Here is a 23,888-nt window from a genome sequence, read left to right as displayed (position 1 = left end):
AAAAATGATGAGAAAAGACCTTTCAGGAGGTCAAAGGTCAAAGTTCAAAAAATCCAAAAAAATGATGAGAAAAGACGTTTCAGGAGGTCAAAGGTCAAAGTTAAAAAAATCCGAAAAAATGATGAGAAAAGACTTTCAGGAGGTGGAGAGGTCCAAAATCAAAAAATCCGAAAAAATGATGAAAAAAGACTTTCAGGAGGTGGAGAGGTCCAAAATCAAAAAATCCGAAAAAATGATGAGAAAAGACGTTTCACGAAGTCAAAGGTCAAAGTTCAAAAAGTCAAAAAAAAATGATGAGAAAAGACGTTTCAGAAGGTCAAAGGTCAAAGTTCAAAAAATCCAAAAAAATAATGAGAAAAGACGTTTCAGGAGGTCAAAGGTCAAAGTTCTAAAAATCCGAAAAAATGATGAGAAAAGACTTTCAGGAGGTGGAGAGGTCCAAAATCAAAAAATCCAAAAAAATGATGAGAAAAGACATTTCAGGAGGTCAAAGGTCAAAGTTCAAAAAATCCCAAAAAATGATAAGAAAAGACGTTACAGGAGGTGGAGAGGTCCAAAATAAAAAAATCCGAAAAAATGATGAGAAAAGACGTTTCAGAAGGTCAAAGGTCAAAGTTCAAAAAATCCGAAAAAATGATGAGAAAGACGTTTCACGAAGTCAAAGGTCAAAGTTCAAAAAATCCGTTTCTTGTTGAATGCTTTGAAAAATGAAGAAAATAAAGGAAATAATGATGCGATGCGACTCAGTTGAAAAATTTTGTTTTTTTATCGACGCCTTAGCCCACTCGCCCATCTCGGCCCATTCTCTTATTTCGGATTCAAAACGACATCACAACTCTCAGTTGAAATTTTTTTTTTGATCGACGCCATAGCCAACTCGCCCATCTCTGCCTATTCTCTTATTTCGGATTCAAAACAACATCACAACTCTCAGTTGAAATTTTTTTTTTGATCGACGCCATAGCCAACTCGCCCATCTCGGCCCATTCTCTTATTTCTCTTATGACGAAAAAATGATGAGAAAAGACGTTTCAGGAGGTTGAGAGGTCAAAATTCAAAAAATCCGAAAAAATGATGAGAAAAGACGTTTCACGAAGTCAAAGGTCAAAGTTCAAAAAGTAAAAAAAAAATGATGAGAAAAGACGTTTCAGAAGGTCAAAGGTCAAAGTTCAGAAAATACGAAAAAATGATGAGAAAAGACTTTCAGGAGGTGGAGAGGTCCAAAATCAAAAAATCCGAAAAAATGATGAGAAAAGACGTTTCAGAAGGTCAAAGGTCAAAGTTCAAAAAATCCGAAAAAATGATGAGAAAAGATGTTTCACGAAGTCAAAGGTCAAAGTTCAAAAAATCCGTTTCTTGTTGAATGCTTTGAAAAATGAAGAAAATAAAGGAAATAATGATGCGATGCGACTCAGTTGAAAAATTTTGTTTTTTAATCGACGCCTTAGCCCACTCGCCCATCCCGGCCCATTCTCTTATTTCGGATTCAAAACGACATCACAACTCTCAGTTGAAATTTTTTTTTGATCGACGCCATAGCCAACTCGCCCATCTCGGCCCATTCTCTTATTTCTCTTATGACGGAAAAATGATGAGAAAAGACGTTTCAGGAGGTTGAGAGGTCAAAATTCAAAAAATCCGAAAAAATAATGAGAAAAGACGTTTCAGGAGGTCATAGGTCAAAGTTCAAAAAATCCGAAAAAATGATGAGAAAAGACATTTCAGGAGGTCAAAGGTCAAAGTTCAAAAAATCCCAAAAAATGATAAGAAAAGACGTTACAGGAGGTGGAGAGGTCCAAAATAAAAAAATCCGAAAAAATGATGAGAAAAGACGTTTCAGAAGGTCAAAGGTCAAAGTTCAAAAAATCCGAAAAAATGATGAGAAAGACGTTTCACGAAGTCAAAGGTCAAAGTTCAAAAAATCCGTTTCTTGTTGAATGCTTTGAAAAATGAAGAAAATAAAGGAAATAATGATGCGATGCGACTCAGTTGAAAAATTTTGTTTTTTTATCGACGCCTTAGCCCACTCGCCCATCTCGGCCCATTCTCTTATTTCGGATTCAAAACGACATCACAACTCTCAGTTGAAATTTTTTTTTTGATCGACGCCACAGCCAACTCGCCCATCTCTGCCCATTCTCTTATTTCTCTTATGACGGAAAAATGATGAGAAAAGACGTTTCAGGAGGTTGAGAGGTCAAAATTCAAAAAATCCGAAAAAATAATGAGAAAAGACGTTTCAGGAGGTCATAGGTCAAAGTTCATAAAATCCGAAAAAATGATGAGAAAAGACTTTCAGGAGGTGGAGAGGTCAAAATAAAAAAATCCGAAAAAATGATGAGAAAAGACGTTTCAGAAGGTCAAAGGTCAAAGTTCAAAAAATCCGAAAAAATGATGAGAAAAGATGTTTCACGAAGTCAAAGGTCAAAATTCAAAAAATCCGTTTCTTGTTGAATGCTTTGAAAAATGAAGAAAATAAAGGAAATAATGATGCGATGCGACTCAGTTGAAAAATTTTGTTTTTTAATCGACGCCTTAGCCCAATCGCTGTAGAATTATGGGCGTAATTCCCTTCCAGATTTCTCTGGGCGGTTCAATGAAATTGCCGTATGACGGGAGTTCTAATTGATAGATACTTACTTCTATGGTGATAGTGTTGAATATGCGTTCGACGATGCGTCTAAGCGGTAGATAATCAGATTGAATCTGTGGAGAGAAAGAATAAGCCCGGTTAATATCAGGTATACACCGGTTGAGGAGACGATCGGTGGTGGCTTGGAGTCACCCCGTAGGATGGCCGTCAAACGCCGTTCGAGTGTTGGTGGCTACCGTCAGACGATGCGTCTATCGGTGCCGGGCAGATACCGTCCGGATGCCGGATATCTATTTCACCTGGAGTGGCTGCAACCCAGAAAGCAGAACGATCTGAATTCTGTCTTAGAAATTATTCCTTGCCCAAGAAATATTTCTAAGTCCCTAAATACACAAATAAATACAAGTCTTTTCCCACGACGGAGAGCGGACAACATACACAAATACAAGCGGAATACAATGAGCAGAAGCCCAAGGGAATTGACTCAAGACCCGGACCCAAAGGAGCAGTCTAAATAAGAACTTACTAGTTTGAGTGTGTGTGAATGAGTGATTTATTAGCACAGATAGATGCCCTGAGGTTACATACAATTATAGGCTGGGTAATAAACGTTGTCATGTATGCATAATTCAATTAATTAATAACGTGCGGAATATAGGTGGCGTTGTCTTCAGTTCCTTGTAGTCTTTGGCGGTTGTTATTTCCGGAGTTGTGGATGCCTCCGGGAACTTCCTGTTTATCATTCGCCCAAGTATTTAGGCGGTAAATCCAATGAAGGCGGTAAATTCAAAGGTTGGCCGGTTGAGATCTTGTGAATATTCTAAGTCCAGTCGGTCGGAATTATTCTAAGTCCGCTCGATGGTTTTTCTTCTAAGTCCCATTGCCGGAATTTTGGCTAAGTCCTAACCGATGAATCTTTTCTAAGTCCCGCCAGATATTCCAGGATTTCGTCTAAGTCCCATCATTGATAACAAGGACCTCTTCTACAATAGGGAAACTGCATAATGTTCCGCCGCATAATGTCTTGGTTTCACGGGCTGGCATGTAAAAGTTGGCCGATGGATAGGGTGTTGCCTCGGCCTGGTGATCTGAGCGCTCCGTCTCATCTGTGCTTTTCCTGAGCAACAAGGTGTTCCGCCGCTCAGGTGATGTGTCCGTTTAGTTTCTGTTAGTGGTGCCGTTGGACGGTGGTGGCTCGTCATAGCTCGGGTCTGAGGCCCAGATGCCTTGGACCCAATCTTCTCCCCGTCCTACGTCGTGCTGTTCTTCGAGCTCCCGGCGTCTCTCTTCTTCTTGCTCGGTCATTGGTTGTTCATCCGAGCCGTCGTTCTTGTCGTATTTTCCTCTCGGGCCTGCTTCGAGCATTCGTGGTGGGTCGTAGCGGTGTTTCGTACCGACTACTTCGGTGTCATCTTCCGTACCCTCAGCGTCAAGGGTGGTTGAATAATTCAACACTCCCCCCATGGAATCTTGTTTCCATAATTCCCCAGCTGAGGTAACATAGTCCCCGTACAGACTGGGTGTTGGCGAGAAGTCGGCATCGATTGTTCCTGCTTCTACTTCCAGTGGGTATAGGCATTGGATTGCTCGTTCTGTTTCTACGGGTTTGCCTTTTTCCATCAGAATTAGCTGAACCCGTCGTATCTTTCCATCTTTGCCTTTCACTACTTCAGTTACTCGTCCTACAGGCCATTCGATGCGTTTGGTGTTTGGTTGAAATGCGATTACGACTTGTCCTACTTGAATTGGTTTGATTCTTTTCTGAGCCGCATAGTGTCGGTTCAAATCTTTAAGGTGCCTGGGTCGGTATTCTGTCCACCAACCGGCTACTAGCTGTCGTCGAGCTATCTCTCTTGCTGTTATGTGCGAGGCGTCTGAGTTCAGCAGAGACGCTTCATCGAGTGGTTGCGTGTCCATTTGATTCACAAATCCTCCTTTGAGGAGTTGGTTTGGAGTCAATGGGAATAGGTCTTTTGCTACATAGGCTAGTGGCCTATTGTTCACGATGTCGCTGACTTCAGTGACTACTGTGCAGAAGAGGTCGTAATCCATTTGTAGTGGATTGAAGGTTTTATAGAGTGCTTCTTTTGCTGTTCGTACCATTCTCTCCCAAAATCCTCCCCACCATGATGAGAGTTTTGCCGAGAATCTCCAGACAATGTTATTATTGGCCATGTAATCTCCTATAAGGCGGCTTGCAAACAACCTTCTTAGGTACTTAGCTGCACTTTCGAATTCTTTCGCGTTGTCTGAGTATAGTGTTCTCGGTTTGAAGCGCAAGGCGCAGAAGCGTCTGAATGCATTGATAAAGGCAGCTGTACTCTTGTTTCTTGTGACTTCTAGATGTACCGCCCGTGTGGTTGCGCATGTAAACAGGAGGATGTATACATGTTGTATTTGGCCGGCTATTTCGGGGGTTATGTGTTCAAACTTCTTGGCTCCTGAAATACCCGGGGCTGTCTCTTTGGGTAGTACCGGTGGGCCGGCTGAAGGTTCGGTTACCAAGACTTGGAATGGCCCGGCAAAGTCTACTCCAGTGACTGAAAACGGGTCTTCCGTCCTTAGTCTTTGTATAGGTAGATGTGACGGAATCTCGTCACAAGATGTGGCGTTCTGTCTTTGACAGGGTACGCATTGATCCAAGATTTTTCTGATGACTTGCACATGTCTTGGGAGCCAGTAGTCGACCCTGATTGCTGTGATCATTGTAGCCATGCCTAGGTGACCGACTCTCTTGTGTATATCTCGTATCAGTACTGTTGATAGATAGTGATCTGGTGGGAGTAGAACTAGTGCGTCCTCTTTATAGTGTGCGAGCAGCGCTTGCTGTCTTCCGACACACCGGATTACTCGGTTGGTTGTATCGAATCTCGGTCTGAGTTTGTTAAACAGCTTCTCTGTCGGAGTTTCTTGGTTGATGATGGCTTCATAGTCCTCTGGGTACGATTCTCTTTGTGCTTGCCGCAATACGTCGTACGTGGCTCGAAGCAATTCGTGATCCTGTAGCCTGACGAATTTCCTGACTGTCAGGTACCGGTAGCTATCTGATTGAGGATCCACATCCGCTATCCAGTATTCGTCTACTTCGTGTTTTTTGTTGGAAACAACTTTTCGCCCGCAGAAGGCGTCAATAGCTCTGGTGAGCATGGCTCGTATCCTGACGATTCTTGTCCATTCGCTGTATTCTAAATACCATATCGGATGCTTTGGTCTTATCATGTCTGTTCTGATGTGAGAAACCGTTGTTTCCAAGGGTTTGTATTCATCATACTTAGGTAGCCAGTTTGGACCTGTCCACCATTTTGCCTGAGCAAGCTCTTTGGCTGAGGCTCCTCTGGATAATAAGTCGGCTGGGTTCTGTGTCCCTTCGCAGAAGTGTGATTCTGCTCCAAACGCCCTGATTTTAGCGACTCGGTTTTGTACCCATATCTCTGGGTTTTTATCTGTGGCTTTGATCCAGCAGAGCGAGATTTGTGAATCGGTCCAGATATGTGCTGCATGATCTGTTCTATGCTGTTCCCGTACGTACTGCCCGAGGAGGGTAGCCATCACGTTACTTAGCAACTCTAACCGAGGTATTGACATCGATTTCTTTGGGAGCGGGGCTACCTTAGATTTCGCTGCTATGAGTGCGATTGTTGAGCCTTGCTTTTGATATACCACCGCTCCGTAGCCTGTTTCACTAGCGTCACAGAAGATGTGAAGCTCGCTAGGCTGTTTCTTGTCTATTTTTGTCCACCGGGGAATTTTTATTAGCCCAAGGTCTTTCAACCCTTTAATAAACTTCTCCCATGTTTCTGTGGGTTCTGATGTCACTAGTTGATCCCATTTAGTGGGTGATAACCAGGTGATTTGCATCGACCTTTTTCCGTTCAACATTGTTGGATTTATGAGCCCAAGCGGGTCATACATCGTAAGTGCTAGACTAAACAACTGTCGTTTGGTTAGCCCGTCTTTGATTCTTATCGCTTCATTGATGATATGATCTGCGTTGAAGGAGAAGTTGTCGGTACTGGGGTCCCACCGGATACCCAGTGCTTTCTTGTCTGTATGTTGGAATACCTCATTAATAGCGAGATTCGATGGTTCCGCGGAGAATGTGATCTCCCCCCGTAATAGTTCTTTCAATTCCGGAGAATTTGTTGTCCATTTGGACAATTTCATTTGGATTTCGCTGAGTATCCGGTTTACTAACCTTATCTCATTGGCTGCCGCCTGTGGATTCTCTTCACCTCCCATCCAGTCATCTACGTAGATTTGATCTAGGACTCGATTTGTGATCCCAGGATATTGTGTCTCATACTTCGCTAGGTGCCACATGAGCACGGCTCTTAAAATGAATGGACTGGAGGTGAGACCAAACGGTAGTCGTTTCCAGACATAAATTTTGACTACTGGGTTTTTTGCTTTGGGGTTGTCAACCCATAGGAACCGTACGATCTGACAATGGTCGTCATGAATTCGTATTTGCAAAAACGCTTTCTCAATATCGGCGGTCCAAGCTATGCAGTCTTGTCGGAATCTCATGAGAATACCCATTATGTCTGGGTTGAGGTTGGGACCTACTTCGAGGTTCGCGTTGAAGCTCCGTCGTCCCTTGTGATGCACTGATCCATCCAATACAGGTCTTACTTTTGTTGTCTCAGCCTGGTCCCGGAAGATTGGCCCGTGTGGTACGAATGCTACTGGGCCGTCATAATTGGGATCTGCTTCTTCTATAAATCCGTCTCTGAGATACGACTGAATTACCTCATGGTATTGTTCTTGGTGTATAGGGTTGGCAGCTAGGGTTACTAGTAAGCTTTGCATCCTACTCCTAGCTATAGGTTCACAGGAGTCATAGTCTTGTTTTTCTCCTCTGAATGGTAATTTAATGACTGCCCGCCCATCTTTGTCCGACTCGATGCTGTCGATGTACCATTGTATGAATTCTTGGTCAGTTTTTTCGTGTCTGGATATTCCCAGACTTTCTAGTGTCCAGAAGACGCTGAAGTGTTTGTCTACACTTGATATCTGCTGTTCCTCAGGGATAATGTCCACTTTGGTTGTTAGAGTGGTTGTTTTCAATGGGGGTTTATCCAACGATCCTGATATTGCCCAGCCAAATATGGTGTTCTGAGCTAGGACCCTGTTATGCTTTCGTGGGGCCTCCATTGTAATGAACTCTCCCATGAGACTGTTTCCGATGAGCATGTCAATGTTCTCTCCGTGATACGGTTTTCTATGTCTCGTATCGGCTAAAGTTTTGCCTTCTCTTAGTAGTATTCGAGCGAGCTCTGTGTCTACGTATGGCGAGATTTTCTGTACAAAGTCTCTGACTATGTATTTCTCTGTTACCGTCTTGGTGTGACCGGCGACTGAAATTCGTACGATATCCAAGTATCCTTCTATCGGAGTTGGGGACCCGAAGGTGCCTACTCTGATTAATTGCCTCCCTGAGACCTCTGCGTTGAGCCTTCTCGCTAAGTCCGAGGTAATGAAGGAGTTGCTGCTTCCATTATCCAGAATTCCCCTGATCGTGATCCAGTCATCGGTTCCGTGAATTCTTGCTTTTGCCGTAAAGTTTAGTAGGACTCCGGCTGTCACTAGCCCGTTGTCTGTCCCTTCTATCCTGGCGACGTTAGCTTGCTCGTTCACGGGTTCAGGCTGTGCCGTGTTTCTTCTGGGTGACTGTGCTGGGCGCAACATTGAGGCTGGCGTGCTAGGTCTTGGCGATCTGTTTCTGCCAATCTCTTGTGATTGACTACGGCTCCTAGGTCTTTGCCGTGGGCCTGGAGATCTTCCACGTCTTTCTAGTGTGCATAGTACCGTTGCGTGAGACGTGGCTTGACAGTTATTACATGCCTGTGGAGACTGACAGTCGTGGTATCTGTGTCCCTGGCCTAGGCATCTAAGGCAGCGATCTGAATCTATTATAACCCGTCTCCTGTCTCTTGCTGTACCCATCGAACAGAAATGCGAGTTGTGTGTTTCGCTACTGCAGATAACACAAGCCGCTCTAGGAGGAGTTTGGTCTCTGAATCTAACTGTTGCCACTGAGGCTGCGTTTGTCTGTGTGACCGCTGGTCTGAACGCTTGACGCGTGGCCTCTTCACTTGATTTTACTTGTATCAGATCGTCAAGTTGTTGTAAGACTTGGTCTAGTGTTGGTGCGTTGTTTATCCCCCAGTTGAATCTCCATCTTTCTGTGATGGAGTGGGGTAGAGATCTCAGTATCTCGACTGCCGTGTGGGAGTCAAATGTGGCTGGTAGGACACCCTGGTCTAGTAGACCTTGGCGATGGTTGGCCACTTCTATATATTTCTCTCTTAGCTCAAATGCTGTGCTCTCGGCTCCCAGTGGCCTGCCTGCTGCTTGTCTTAACAGGGCTTCGTGTTTACCGATCACTTGGTTTCGGTTGCCGAATCTATCTGCCAGAACTTGTAAGATGTTGGCATAGCTTTCCGCTGAGAACGTAAAGCTTGCTGTCGATGTTCTGGCTTCACCTTCTAACGCTGCTTCGAGCATCTGGCTCTTCTCACTATCTGTGTAGCTTGGATTGTTATGGTACGTATCCCAAGTGCTTCTCCAACCATGATATTTCAATATGTCTCCAGAGAATTTTGGTGGGTTAATCCTTACCCTCGGCGGTGCTGCATGAGCTTGCCCTTGCTGTGGGGTAATGCCCAACCTCTCTGTTTCTACCCGGGCTATTTCTTGCCTAAGGTTCGCCTTACCTGCTCGGTCGAGCAGAGGCATTAGCGCTTTTGTAGTGTCTATGTATGGTTGGTATCTGGCCATAAAGTTAACCCGTTGTACCTGTCTTTCTGGCTCTGTTCTAGACCTCCCATAACGCGCATAGGCTGTTGTTAGCTCGTCGCGAATTTGCGCCAGTTCCTCTGTCAGCTCTTCTTGGTCGTTGGCTGGGCCACGACGAGGAGCTCTTGCCGTTCTATCCGGGGACAGACTTCGGTGTGACCCTCTGGGGGGTGGTCCGGCCGCCGGACGATTCCTATGATCTGAGTGTGGTCGTGACGTGCCCGCCGCGGTTGGCCCGCCACCCGTGTGATGTCTGGGCCCGTCTCCGTTGCCCATCGTACTGTGATAGGATGGCGGTGGTTCGTCATATGATGGAGGCTGCCTGTCTTCACCCGATCTGTTTGCCCGAGGAGGTTCTCTCTCCGTTGGTTCGTCCCATAGGCTTCGGGCCGGTCTAGGAACGGTTCCCGTTGCCGAGGCGGCTGCCGCAGGGTTTATGTGAGGTCTGTTCACTTCTAAGGCTTCAATCCTTCTCATAGATGCTATTCCTGATGCGTATAGCTGATTTAGTCTGTCTGTTAATACTCTGAGTGCCGTGTCTCGGGCCTCGGTTTGGGCGTCGAGTAATGCTCTTGTCTCGGCCCTAATGGCTTCTTCGAGGGCCCCATGCGTGGGCATGTTTTGTAGCTCGGCTATGTGGAGTGATAAATTTCTTATCGTACCACGGAGTTCGCTTGCCACAGTATTCAGTGACCCGTTCATTTCACGGCGGAAGTTTTGAAGGGTTGCCGCCGATTGTTGTTCGGCGACCATTAGTCTAGATGCTGATTCGTTATATATTGTGCCTTTGAGGTCTATGACTGTCGCCTGTAGTGCCGGTACTGTCGTGATCATCGTGGCTATGAAGCCTGTGTTTTCCCGTATGTTGGCTTGCATGCCTTCCAGTTGCCGACTTGTGTCCTGCATCTGGCTCTCTGATCTGTTTACCCGTGTTGTTAACTCCTGGAGTCTTACGCTCAGTACTTCGTTGTCTCCTATTACTAATTCATTTAGGTCCGGAGACGGGAGCTCCGGTGTCGGGTTTCTTGCAACCGGTGGAACGTTTTGTCCGGGCTGATCCTCGGGCGTTGTTTGCCCACTCGCTGAGCCTGAACTGCTATTCGGCATCGTCACTGGTCTTCGTGACCTGTCTCTAAGAGTTTGCCTTATTGCGTCTTGCCTCGCGGTCTCCTCTGGGCTAATCGGCAAGTGTTGTCGCCTACCTGGTGTAGGGGTTCGAGCAGGGGTGTCGTCTCTTCGTCCTCTGCCTCTGCCCCCCTTCTTAGCCAGGACCATTTATAGTAACAACGCCAAGTCGCTGATTGAATGCTAAACAAATATGTATTGTTGACAGGAACCAAGTAACAGTAATAGACTGAAACAAATATGGCCGAGGCCGGAGAGTTTTTTAGTCGTCGATAAGGCCCAGTCTAGTTGCTCGGCTGACCAGGTCCTCCGCTTCGTTAGGCTCGGCTAAGACCTCGAGCTCGTCGTCTGACGAGATGCGGCGGATCCGCGAGCGGCCCCGAATGGCAGGACGCGAGGACGGAGTAGTGCTGGTTGAGGCGGGTGGGTCCTGTAGCAGGGCCTCCTCGTCTTCCGATCCGAACAGCTCCCGTTGCCTGGGCGTTCGGCCGGTTGACCTGCTCCGAGTCTGTCTCTCTGTGTGTTGAGTTGTCTTTCGGCTATCTGGAGTCTTGGACCGTGGCGTGATCGTACCGTGTGCTCGGATGAATTCTTTTCTCGTGGGTGTTATGATTTTGATCCTTAGAGACTCGAGCTCGGCTTCCGTGGTCGAGCTTGAGGACGGTCCAGGCTTTGGTGTACCGACGTTGGACTTCGAATTTTTGCGGAGAGATTTTCCTTTAGACGGCTTGTCTATTGGTGTGTCGATCCGTGTTACCACTGGGCGGAGAGTGCAGCCGTCCTTCGTTAAACTTCGCACCAGTTCGGCCTCCGTGCGCGGGCGCCTAGGAGTAGACGGGAGAGGGGCGGGAGTCGCTGGAAGATTCTCGGTCGACGGGACGTGCAGTTCCTCGGGGGTCGGTAGTGGAGGTAGCGGGGTTACCGGCGGAGTTAGAATTCCCGTACGGATTGCACCAGTCCGAGCGATGCGCTCCTCTAACGCTCTCTCTGCTCTCAGTCGGGCGGTAATCTTCCCAATTGTCGTGGCGTGGGGGCCTGGAGGTCCGGTGAACGTCCCCTCGACTAACACGCGCTCTTTGGCCGGGAGACCGGTTTGTGTGGGAGCGCAGTTAACCTGTACGATGAGTGGGGCGTCGGTTGTACGCCTACGCTTGGCGTCCAGCTCCAAGAATCGCTTCTCGAGGTCGAGGGCGTCGTGGTCAAGGAGGGCCTCCTCGTGGATAATGGCTTTCCTTTTGGCCGCCTCTCTTGCGTTGAGTCGAGACTCGCGTGCAATCCTGGCGTTGTCCGCGAGGATTTGGTCCTCTCTCTCGATCGCTAGGCGCTTGTCCTCGGGAAGCCGGGCGATGGCGTCCTTCAGTCGTCTGGCTGCCTGCAGCACTTTTCGTGGAGTCTGCTTGGGCTCCAGTAGCGCCAAGGGTGCTGGGGCGTTGATCAAGTGAAAGAATGGCAGCTCGAACAGGTACTCTAACAGGCGCCAGCACTCCCTTGGATCCCCTGCTGCCACCAGGGTCTTGCTGTATTCTTTGATGGCGTCAATCGGGACGACGAGGTCGGCCGGAGGAGGAATGTAGCGGTTGGCCACTGTAAGAGAAATAGGTTTCAATTAGAATCGGTATAGGAACCGGTTCGAAGGACCATGTAGAATTATGGGCGTAATTCCCTTCCAGATTTCTCTGGGCGGTTCAATGAAATTGCCGTATGACGGGAGTTCTAATTGATAGATACTTACTTCTATGGTGATAGTGTTGAATATGCGTTCGACGATGCGTCTAAGCGGTAGATAATCAGATTGAATCTGTGGAGAGAAAGAATAAGCCCGGTTAATATCAGGTATACACCGGTTGAGGAGACGATCGGTGGTGGCTTGGAGTCACCCCGTAGGATGGCCGTCAAACGCCGTTCGAGTGTTGGTGGCTACCGTCAGACGATGCGTCTATCGGTGCCGGGCAGATACCGTCCGGATGCCGGATATCTATTTCACCTGGAGTGGCTGCAACCCAGAAAGCAGAACGATCTGAATTCTGTCTTAGAAATTATTCCTTGCCCAAGAAATATTTCTAAGTCCCTAAATACACAAATAAATACAAGTCTTTTCCCACGACGGAGAGCGGACAACATACACAAATACAAGCGGAATACAATGAGCAGAAGCCCAAGGGAATTGACTCAAGACCCGGACCCAAAGGAGCAGTCTAAATAAGAACTTACTAGTTTGAGTGTGTGTGAATGAGTGATTTATTAGCACAGATAGATGCCCTGAGGTTACATACAATTATAGGCTGGGTAATAAACGTTGTCATGTATGCATAATTCAATTAATTAATAACGTGCGGAATATAGGTGGCGTTGTCTTCAGTTCCTTGTAGTCTTTGGTGGTTGTTATTTCCGGAGTTGTGGATGCCTCCGGGAACTTCCTGTTTATCATTCGCCCAAGTATTTAGGCGGTAAATCCAATGAAGGCGGTAAATTCAAAGGTTGGCCGGTTGAGATCTTGTGAATATTCTAAGTCCAGTCGGTCGGAATTATTCTAAGTCCGCTCGATGGTTTTTCTTCTAAGTCCCATTGCCGGAATTTTGGCTAAGTCCTAACCGATGAATCTTTTCTAAGTCCCGCCAGATATTCCAGGATTTCGTCTAAGTCCCATCATTGATAACAAGGACCTCTTCTACAATAGGGAAACTGCATAATGTTCCGCCGCATAATGTCTTGGTTTCACGGGCTGGCATGTAAAAGTTGGCCGATGGATAGGGTGTTGCCTCGGCCTGGTGATCTGAGCGCTCCGTCTCATCTGTGCTTTTCCTGAGCAACAAGGTGTTCCGCCGCTCAGGTGATGTGTCCGTTTAGTTTCTGTTAGTGGTGCCGTTGGACGGTGGTGGCTCGTCATAGCTCGGGTCTGAGGCCCAGATGCCTTGGACCCAATCTTCTCCCCGTCCTACGTCGTGCTGTTCTTCGAGCTCCCGGCGTCTCTCTTCTTCTTGCTCGGTCATTGGTTGTTCATCCGAGCCGTCGTTCTTGTCGTATTTTCCTCTCGGGCCTGCTTCGAGCATTCGTGGTGGGTCGTAGCGGTGTTTCGTACCGACTACTTCGGTGTCATCTTCCGTACCCTCAGCGCCAAGGGTGGTTGAATAATTCAACACTCGCCCATCCCGGCCCATTCTCTTATTTCGGATTCAAAACGACATCACAACTCTCAGTTGAAATTGTTTTTTTTTATCGACGCCATAGCCAACTCGCCCATCTCTGCCCATTCTCTTATTTCTCTTATGACGGAAAAATGATGAGAAAAGACGTTTCAGGAGGTTGAGAGGTCAAAATTCAAAAAATCCGAAAAAATAATGAGAAAAGACGTTTCAGGACGTCATAGCTCAAAGTTCAAAAAATCCGAAAAAATGATGAGAAAAGACTTTTCAGGAAGTCAAAGGTCAAAGTTCAAAAAATCCCAAAAAATGATAAGAAAAGACGTTACAGGAGGTGGAGAGGTCCATAATCAAAAAATCCAAAAAAATGATGAGAAAAGACTTTCAGGAGTCTCTATTGGAATTTTTTTTTGTGATCGACGCCTTAGCCCACTCGCCCATCTCGGCCAATTCTCTTATTTCTCTTATGACGGAAAAATGATGAGAAAAGACGTTTCAGGAGGTTGAGAGGTCAAAATTCAAAAAATCCGAAAAAATGATGAGAAAAAACGTTTCACGAAGTCAAAGGTCAAAATTCAAAAAGTAAAAAAAAAATGATGAGAAAAGACGTTTCAGAAGGTCAAAGGTCAAAGTTCAAAAAATCCGAAAAAATGATGAGAAAAGATGTTTCACGAAGTCAAAGGTCAAAGTTCAAAAAATCCGTTTCTTGTTGAATGCTTTGAAAAATGAAGAAAATAAAGGAAATAATGATGCGATGCGACTCAGTTGAAAAATTTTGTTTTTTAATCGACGCCTTAGCCCACTCGCCCATCCCGGCCCATTCTCTTATTTCGGATTCAAAACGACATCACAACTCTCAGTTGAAATTTTTTTTTGATCGACGCCATAGTCAACTCGCCCATCTCGGCCCATTCTCTTATTTCTCTTATGACGGAAAAATGATGAGAAAAGACGTTTCAGGAGGTTGAGAGGTCAAAATTCAAAAAATCCGAAAAAATAATGAGAAAAGACGTTTCAGGAGGTCATAGGTCAAAGTTCAAAAAATCCGAAAAAATGATGAGAAAAGACATTTCAGGAGGTCAAAGGTCAAAGTTCAAAAAATCCCAAAAAATGATAAGAAAAGACGTTACAGGAGGTGGAGAGGTCCAAAATAAAAAAATCCAAAAAAATGATGAGAAAAGACTTTCAGGAGTCTCTATTGGAATTTTTTTTGTGATCGACGCCTTAGCCCACTCGCCCATCTCGGCCAATTCTCTTATTTCGGATTCAAAACGACATCACAACTCTCAGTTGAAATTTTTTTTTTGATCGACGCCATAGCCAACTCGCCCATCTCTGCCCATTCTCTTATTTCTCTTATGACGGAAAAATGATGAGAAAAGACGTTTCAGGAGGTTGAGAGGTCAAAATCAAAAAATCCGAAAAAATGATGAGAAAAGACGTTTCAGAAGGTCAAAGGTCAAAGTTCAAAAAATCCGAAAAAATGATGAGAAAAGATGTTTCACGAAGTCAAAGGTCAAAGTTCAAAAAATCCGTTTCTTGTTGAATGCTTTGAAAAATGAAGAAAATAAAGGAAATAATGATGCGATGCGACTCAGTTGAAAAATTTTGTTTTTTAATCGACGCCTTAGCCCACTCGCCCATCCCGGCCCATTCTCTTATTTCGGATTCAAAACGACATCACAACTCTCAGTTGAAATTTTTTTTTGATCGACGCCATAGCCAACTCGCCCATCTCGGCCCATTCTCTTATTTCTCTTATGACGGAAAAATGATGAGAAAAGACGTTTCAGGAGGTCAAAGGTCAAAATTCAAAAAATCCGAAAAAATGATGAGAAAAGACGTTTCAGAAGGTCAAAGGTCAAAGTTCAAAAAATCCGAAAAAATGATGAGAAAAGATGTTTCACGAAGTCAAAGGTCAAAGTTCAAAAAATCCGTTTCTTGTTGAATGCTTTGAAAAATGAAGAAAATAAAGGAAATAATGATGCGATGCGACTCAGTTGAAAAATTTTGTTTTTTAATCGACGCCTTAGCCCACTCGCCCATCCCGGCCCATTCTCTTATTTCGGATTCAAAACGACATCACAACTCTCAGTTGAAATTTTTTTTTGATCGACGCCATAGCCAACTCGCCCATCTCGGCCCATTCTCTTATTTCTCTTATGATGGAAAAATGATGAGAAAAGACGTTTCAGGAGGTTGAGAGGTCAAAATTCAAAAAATCCGAAAAAATAATGAGAAAAGACGTTTCAGGAGGTCATAGGTCAAAGTTCAAAAAATCCGAAAAAATGATAAGAAACGACTTTTCAGGAGGTCAAAGGTCAAAGTTCAAAAAATCCCAAAAAATGATGAGAAAAGACTTTTCAGGAGGTCAAAGGTCAAAGTTCAAAAAATCCCAAAAAATGATAAGAAAAGACGTTACAGGAGGTGGAGAGGTCCATAATCAAAAAATCCAAAAAAATGATGAGAAAAGACTTTCAGGAGTCTCTATTGGATTTTTTTTTTGTGATCGACGCCTTAGCCCACTCGCCCATCTCGGCCCATTCTCTTATTTCTCTTATGACGGAAAAATGATGAGAAAAGACGTTTCACGAGGTTAAGAGGTCAAAATTCAAAAAATCCGAAAAAATGATGAGAAAAGACGTTTCACGAAGTCAAAGGTCAAAGTTCAAAAAGTAAAAAAAAAAATGATGAGAAAAGACGTTTCAGAAGGTCAAAGGTCAAAGTTCAAAAAATCCGAAAAAATGATGAGAAAAGACTTTCAGGAGGTGGAGAGGTTCAAAATCAAAAAATCCGAAAAAATGATGAGAAAAGACGTTTCACGAAGTCAAAGGTCAAAGTTCAAAAAGTCAAAAAAAAATGATGAGAAAAGACGTTTCAGAAGGTCAAAGGTCAAAGTTCAAAAAATCCAAAATAATGATGAGAAAAGACGTTTCAGGAGGTCAAAGGTCAAAGTTCTAAAAATCCGAAAAAATGATGAGAAAAGACTTTCAGGAGGTGGAGAGGTCCAAAATCAAAAAATCCAAAAAAATGATGAGAAAAGACTTTCAGGAGTCTCTATTGGAATTTTTTTTTGTGATCGACGCCTTAGCCCACTTGCCCATCTCGGCCAATTCTCTTATGTCTCTTATGACGGAAAAATGATGAGAAAAGACGTTTCAGGAGGTTGAGAGGTCAAAATTCAAAAAATCTGAAAAAATGATGAGAAAAGACGTTTCAGAAGGTCAAAGGTCAAAGTTCAAAAAATCCGAAAAAATGATGAGAAAAGACATTTCAGGAGGTCAAAGGTCAAAGTTCAAAAAATCCCAAAAAATGATAAGAAAAGACGTTACAGGAGGTGGAGAGGTCCAAAATAAAAAAATCCAAAAAAATGATGAGAAAAGACTTTCAGGAGTCTCTATTGGAATTTTTTTTTGTGATCGACGCCTTAGCCCACTCGCCCATCTCGGCCAATTCTCTTATTTCGGATTCAAAACGACATCACAACTCTCAGTTGAAATTTTTTTTTTGATCGACGCCATAGCCAACTCGCCCATCTCTGCCCATTCTCTTATTTCTCTTATGACGGAAAAATGATGAGAAAAGACGTTTCAGGAGGTTGAGAGGTCAAAATCAAAAAATCCGAAAAAATGATGAGAAAAGACGTTTCAGAAGGTCAAAGGTCAAAGTTCAAAAAATCCGAAAAAATGATGAGAAAAGATGTTTCACGAAGTCAAAGGTCAAAGTTCAAAAAATCCGTTTCTTGTTGAATGCTTTGAAAAATGAAGAAAATAAAGGAAATAATGATGCGATGCGACTCAGTTGAAAAATTTTGTTTTTTAATCGACGCCTTAGCCCACTCGCCCATCCCGGCCCATTCTCTTATTTCGGATTCAAAACGACATCACAACTCTCAGTTGAAATTTTTTTTTGATCGACGCCATAGTCAACTCGCCCATCTCGGCCCATTCTCTTATTTCTCTTATGACGGAAAAATGATGAGAAAAGACGTTTCAGGAGGTTGAGAGGTCAAAATTCAAAAAATCCGAAAAAATAATGAGAAAAGACGTTTCAGGAGGTCATAGGTCAAAGTTCAAAAAATCCGAAAAAATGATGAGAAAAGACATTTCAGGAGGTCAAAGGTCAAAGTTCAAAAAATCCCAAAAAATGATAAGAAAAGACGTTACAGGAGGTGGAGAGGTCCAAAATAAAAAAATCCAAAAAAATGATGAGAAAAGACTTTCAGGAGTCTCTATTGGAATTTTTTTTTGTGATCGACGCCTTAGCCCACTCGCCCATCTCGGCCAATTCTCTTATTTCGGATTCAAAACGACATCACAACTCTCAGTTGAAATTTTTTTTTTGATCGACGCCATAGCCAACTCGCCCATCTCTGCCCATTCTCTTATTTCTCTTATGACGGAAAAATGATGAGAAAAGACGTTTCAGGAGGTTGAGAGGTCAAAATCAAAAAATCCGAAAAAATGATGAGAAAAGACGTTTCAGAAGGTCAAAGGTCAAAGTTCAAAAAATCCGAAAAAATGATGAGAAAAGATGTTTCACGAAGTCAAAGGTCAAAGTTCAAAAAATCCGTTTCTTGTTGAATGCTTTGAAAAATGAAGAAAATAAAGGAAATAATGATGCGATGCGACTCAGTTGAAAAATTTTGTTTTTTAATCGACGCCTTAGCCCACTCGCCCATCCCGGCCCATTCTCTTATTTCGGATTCAAAACGACATCACAACTCTCAGTTGAAATTTTTTTTTGATCGACGCCATAGTCAACTCGCCCATCTCGGCCCATTCTCTTATTTCTCTTATGACGGAAAAATGATGAGAAAAGACGTTTCAGGAGGTTGAGAGGTCAAAATTCAAAAAATCCGAAAAAATAATGAGAAAAGACGTTTCAGGAGGTCATAGGTCAAAGTTCAAAAAATCCGAAAAAATGATGAGAAAAGACATTTCAGGAGGTCAAAGGTCAAAGTTCAAAAAATCCCAAAAAATGATAAGAAAAGACGTTACAGGAGGTGGAGAGGTCCAAAATAAAAAAATCCAAAAAAATGATGAGAAAAGACTTTCAGGAGTCTCTATTGGAATTTTTTTTTGTGATCGACGCCTTAGCCCACTCGCCCATCTCGGCCAATTCTCTTATTTCGGATTCAAAACGACATCACAACTCTCAGTTGAAATTTTTTTTTTGATCGACGCCATAGCCAACTCGCCCATCTCTGCCCATTCTCTTATTTCTCTTATGACGGAAAAATGATGAGAAAAGACGTTTCAGGAGGTTGAGAGGTCAAAATCAAAAAATCCGAAAAAATGATGAGAAAAGACGTTTCAGAAGGTCAAAGGTCAAAGTTCAAAAAATCCGAAAAAATGATGAGAAAAGATGTTTCACGAAGTCAAAGGTCAAAGTTCAAAAAATCCGTTTCTTGTTGAATGCTTTGAAAAATGAAGAAAATAAAGGAAATAATGATGCGATGCGACTCAGTTGAAAATTGAATATTTCGTACAGAAGTCTACGAAGAATTATGGCTAGACATAATTTATCTGTACGGGGAACATATAGTTCAATGTCGAATGAAGCGCTTCAAATTCTAGTGTTTCAAATCTCGGTATAAATTGAAAAATTATGTCTAGCCATAATTCTTCGTAGACTTCTGTACGAAATATTCAATTCGTCGGTAATTTCCCACACCAAGAATCCTAGATCTTAAGTGAGTAAAGTGTTAGGCCTACTGATGTACTCTTTAAATCAACAGTTTCTGCACTTACTTAAATATCTGCTGATTTGTAACTCCAGATCCATATTGCTTGGTGGGATAGAACTCTTTTGATTTGAAATTGAGAAATTGAGTTCCATATCGACCGGCGAGTAGAACGACGCCTTCAAAGAAAATACGGGCATTTGCTGTGTAGGCTACCAATTGCAATGCGGAAATATCGCCGACTGCGTCATGAGGTGATGGCAATAACTCAAAACAGATGAAAATTGAAATAAAACATTTGGTTTCGTAAATACACATGTATTCATTTGACTCATCTACACAGCATCGCAAAATATCAACACGATTTGTATGTTCTAAAACGCATCATTGACGAGAAAATGGCCATCCAAACTTGCCCGGGGTGAATGCGCCACGACAATGTTGAGTTATTAAACGACGAAAGTTCCGGGTTGAAAGAATTGACCGCCAGCATCGAATAAAAACATCCGTAGTAGAGAGCCGGAAGAAACAGAAAACTGGCGGAACATATTTCCAACGTAGAAAGCTGAATGCCGATGGTCCCCCTTCTTGATTTGACAGAACTATTGGTAACGAGAGCGTTATTATGTTTTGGTCAAATGTATCACTTGTAAACAACAACTCACATCATAAGAAGGCTTTGAAGAATGCAATAGGCCTCCAGAAGTTGTTACGAAAAAAAAAACATCTATCGCTTAACACCGCCCAGTGTTATTTCTTTTCGGTCGCCTTGAAACCACAAGTTTGATTCTAATCATGAAGCGACAGCAATCGCGGACCCGCCATTAGCAAAGTTGGACATCGAAAAGACCTGTCAGAAACAAGACGAAATTTGTGCATTCGTTACGGTGTGTTATATTTGAATAGGAATACTTTGAATTGAGTTCAGAAGGATGCTGGCTACTTCGTCGACTCGCTCCAGTGCAATTCGGCCGGGGAGCTGTGGATCGTCCTTCTGCTGCCCTCGAGTGTTGGATGACGCCAGGCTCAATTAACTGACCAGGGCACGCTGTCCATACTATTTTTTCCTAGTTTTTAAGATCATATTTACTGTTTTATTAGGTAGTTATGAATAATATGATTTAGTTTTCAGTTGCTTACACGCAATTTAGCAACGCTAAAAACAAGAAGATCAATATTATTCAGAAAACAGAAGATCTTACCGAAAAACAAGGCACGCCTTTTTGATTGTCGACCGTAAGTCAAAAGAAAAAGGCCAAGATAGAGTCGAGCTTAAATGACATTGATTACTTGACAGGCATAACCTCACGTGGGGCTACGTAGCTGCTGCTGAGATAAAGACGAAAATGATCGTTAATTTCAAACGAACTCTCGAAATTGTAAGCTTCTACTATTTACCAGGGTCATGAAGATATGTCGTGAAGACCGTCTAGAGAATTCTCGTAAATCGTACTCGTTCTTATTTTTGTTCCACCGACTCCCAAGCTGTTATAAGTAACTTCAAGGTCGACAGCATACTGATCGCGAGCATGATATAATACTGAATATAATCCTGAATCTCTGTTCCTTTGAGATGTCCTCACTGAATCATTGTCCCGAAAAGGGAAAAACAATAAAAACAAAACAAAAAAACAAGGCATTAAATTTTAGGGATAGAAAATAATGATTAAAAATAATAATAAATAGTGTTACTTGATTGGATATCATTTCCTAGATCGAGTTTTGTTCACTCCAACTGGGGAGTCTTTCGTGGGATGTAAGAGCAGTCCTTTCATGTGGAGGTATGATGGGTATAACATGTTGCTTGAAATGATTAGAAGTAATATGACCTAATTTGAAAAAAAACAAATCAGTTTCAAGTGTAACAATGTATGCAATGAATAATTTACTGGCAGAAGCCAGTCTTTCGTGGGATGTAAGAGCAGTCCTTTCATGTGGAGGTGTGTTATATTTGAATAGGAATACTTTGAATTGAGTTCAGAAGGATGCTGGCTACTTCGTCGACTCGCTCCAGTGCAATTCGGCCGGGGAGCTGTGGATCGTCCTTCTGCTGCCCTCGAGTGTTGGATGACGCCAGGCTCAATTAACTGACCAGGGCACGCTGTCCATACTATTTTTTCCTAGTTTTTAAGATCATATTTACTGTTTTATTAGGTAGTTATGAATAATATGATTTAGTTTTCAGTTGCTTACACGCAATTTAGCAACGCTAAAAACAAGAAGATCAATATTATTCAGAAAACAGAAGATCTTACCGAAAAACAAGGCACGCCTTTTTGATTGTCGACCGTAAGTCAAAAGAAAAAGGCCAAGATAGAGTCGAGCTTAAATGACATTGATTACTTGACAGGCATAACCTCACGTGGGGCTACGTAGCTGCTGCTGAGATAAAGACGAAAATGATCGTTAATTTCAAACGAACTCTCGAAATTGTAAGCTTCTACTATTTACCAGGGTCATGAAGATATGTCGTGAAGACCGTCTAGAGAATTCTCGTAAATCGTACTCGTTCTTATTTTTGTTCCACCGACTCCCAAGCTGTTATAAGTAACTTCAAGGTCGACAGCATACTGATCGCGAGCATGATATAATACTGAATATAATCCTGAATCTCTGTTCCTTTGAGATGTCCTCACTGAATCATTGTCCCGAAAAGGGAAAAACAATAAAAACAAAACAAAAAAACAAGGCATTAAATTTTAGGGATAGAAAATAATGATTAAAAATAATAATAAATAGTGTTACTTGATTGGATATCATTTCCTAGATCGAGTTTTGTTCACTCCAACTGGGGAGTCTTTCGTGGGATGTAAGAGCAGTCCTTTCATGTGGAGTATGATGGGTATAACGTGTTGCTTGAAATGATTAGAAGTAATATGACCTAATTTGAAAAAACAAATCAGTTTCAAGTGTAACAATGTATGCAATGAATAATTTACTGGCAGAAGCCAGTCTTTCGTGGGATGTAAGAGCAGTCCTTTCATGTGGAGGTATGATGGGTATAACATGTTGCTTGAAATGATTAGAAGTAATATGACCTAATTTGAAAAAAAACAAATCAGTTTCAAGTGTAACAATGTATGCAATGAATAATTTACTGGCAGAAGCAAAAGACGTCACATCCTCCAAGGCAAACTCGACAGTTAACTGCTTGATCAAGTCAAGTGCTACAGTTGGAAAGCATAACTATGTTAACTCATGTAAATTTAGTTATCAGTTAGTTATACCGTTATCACGATTCACCGTTATCACGATTCACCGTTATCACGATTCACGAACATACACGATAACACGACACAGCCATACTTGACACTTTCAATGAAGGCATGAATCTTTCCACCAATAGTTTCCACCATTTCGCTTGTGGAAACGATTATCAATCGATATCAATACGTACATTTTGGAAAAAATCGATACAATCCGTTACGCCAATTGAAACCGCTAGATGGCGCCACCCAGTTGTATATTATTCAAGTGATTTGTAAAATAAATAGCACTAGTCGAGTGCTATTATTTTAGGGGGTCATTTGGCGTTCCGTACCATAGCCAACTCGCCCATCTCGGCCCATTCTCTTATTTCTCTTATGACGGAAAAATGATGAGAAAAGACGTTTCAGGAGGTCAAAGGTCAAAATTCAAAAAATCCGAAAAAATGATGAGAAAAGACGTTTCAGAAGGTCAAAGGTCAAAGTTCAAAAAATCCGAAAAAATGATGAGAAAAGATGTTTCACGAAGTCAAAGGTCAAAGTTCAAAAAATCCGTTTCTTGTTGAATGCTTTGAAAAATGAAGAAAATAAAGGAAATAATGATGCGATGCGACTCAGTTGAAAAATTTTGTTTTTTAATCGACGCCTTAGCCCACTCGCCCATCCCGGCCCATTCTCTTATTTCGGATTCAAAACGACATCACAACTCTCAGTTGAAATTTTTTTTTGATCGACGCCATAGTCAACTCGCCCATCTCGGCCCATTCTCTTATTTCTCTTATGACGGAAAAATGATGAGAAAAGACGTTTCAGGAGGTTGAGAGGTCAAAATTCAAAAAATCCGAAAAAATAATGAGAAAAGACGTTTCAGGAGGTCATAGGTCAAAGTTCAAAAAATCCGAAAAAATGATGAGAAAAGACATTTCAGGAGGTCAAAGGTCAAAGTTCAAAAAATCCCAAAAAATGATAAGAAAAGACGTTACAGGAGGTGGAGAGGTCCAAAATAAAAAAATCCAAAAAAATGATGAGAAAAGACTTTCAGGAGTCTCTATTGGAATTTTTTTTTGTGATCGACGCCTTAGCCCACTCGCCCATCTCGGCCAATTCTCTTATTTCGGATTCAAAACGACATCACAACTCTCAGTTGAAATTTTTTTTTTGATCGACGCCATAGCCAACTCGCCCATCTCTGCCCATTCTCTTATTTCTCTTATGACGGAAAAATGATGAGAAAAGACGTTTCAGGAGGTTGAGAGGTCAAAATCAAAAAATCCGAAAAAATGATGAGAAAAGACGTTTCAGAAGGTCAAAGGTCAAAGTTCAAAAAATCCGAAAAAATG

General features: G+C 42.7%; 2 protein-coding genes, 1 long non-coding RNA gene and 1 pseudogene across 11 annotated transcripts; 1 reads left to right on the top strand and 3 right to left on the bottom strand.

Moving 5' to 3' along the window:
* Nucleotides 1-3,751: 3,751 nt before the first annotated feature.
* LOC124348714 lies at nucleotides 3,752-10,666 on the bottom strand. Its single transcript, XM_046798988.1, has one exon. The coding sequence runs from the start codon at nucleotides 10,664-10,666 to the stop codon at nucleotides 3,752-3,754; it is 6,915 nt and encodes a 2,304-aa protein (XP_046654944.1).
* A 112-nt stretch (nucleotides 10,667-10,778) lies between these two features.
* On the bottom strand, nucleotides 10,779-12,157 carry LOC124348713 (annotated as a pseudogene).
* A 7,488-nt stretch (nucleotides 12,158-19,645) lies between these two features.
* On the bottom strand, nucleotides 19,646-22,719 carry LOC124348532. Of its 9 annotated transcripts, none has more exons than XR_006920003.1 (9): nucleotides 22,586-22,717; nucleotides 22,441-22,489; nucleotides 22,282-22,380; nucleotides 22,088-22,223; nucleotides 21,794-21,977; nucleotides 21,598-21,721; nucleotides 21,308-21,462; nucleotides 20,008-20,192; nucleotides 19,646-19,944 (listed from the first exon to the last, which is right to left on the bottom strand). XR_006920003.1 is itself a non-coding variant. In XM_046798763.1 (4 exons), exons 1-4 carry the CDS (start codon nucleotides 22,696-22,698, stop codon nucleotides 22,099-22,101), a joined length of 390 nt encoding a protein of 129 aa, XP_046654719.1. In that variant the 5' UTR covers nucleotides 22,699-22,719. The 9 variants fall into 9 exon arrangements, 1 of the variants encoding a protein (XP_046654719.1); XR_006920004.1 differs by having other exon boundaries at nucleotides 21,849-21,977; nucleotides 22,441-22,509; nucleotides 22,586-22,715; XR_006920001.1 differs by having other exon boundaries at nucleotides 21,598-21,724; nucleotides 22,441-22,509; nucleotides 22,586-22,714.
* On the top strand, nucleotides 20,190-21,463 carry LOC124348533. Its single transcript, XR_006920007.1, has 2 exons — nucleotides 20,190-20,229; nucleotides 21,283-21,463. It is a non-coding gene; the product is annotated as an uncharacterized LOC124348533 (long non-coding RNA).
* Nucleotides 22,720-23,888: the final 1,169 nt, after the last annotated feature.

The sequence above is a fragment of the Daphnia pulicaria genome, chromosome 7 (assembly GCF_021234035.1).
Source record: "Daphnia pulicaria isolate SC F1-1A chromosome 7, SC_F0-13Bv2, whole genome shotgun sequence".
Classification (NCBI taxonomy): Eukaryota; Metazoa; Arthropoda; class Branchiopoda; order Diplostraca; family Daphniidae; genus Daphnia; species Daphnia pulicaria.
The sequence above is the reverse complement of the archived record's forward strand: the minus strand, read 5'-3'. Positions and strand labels throughout refer to the sequence as shown.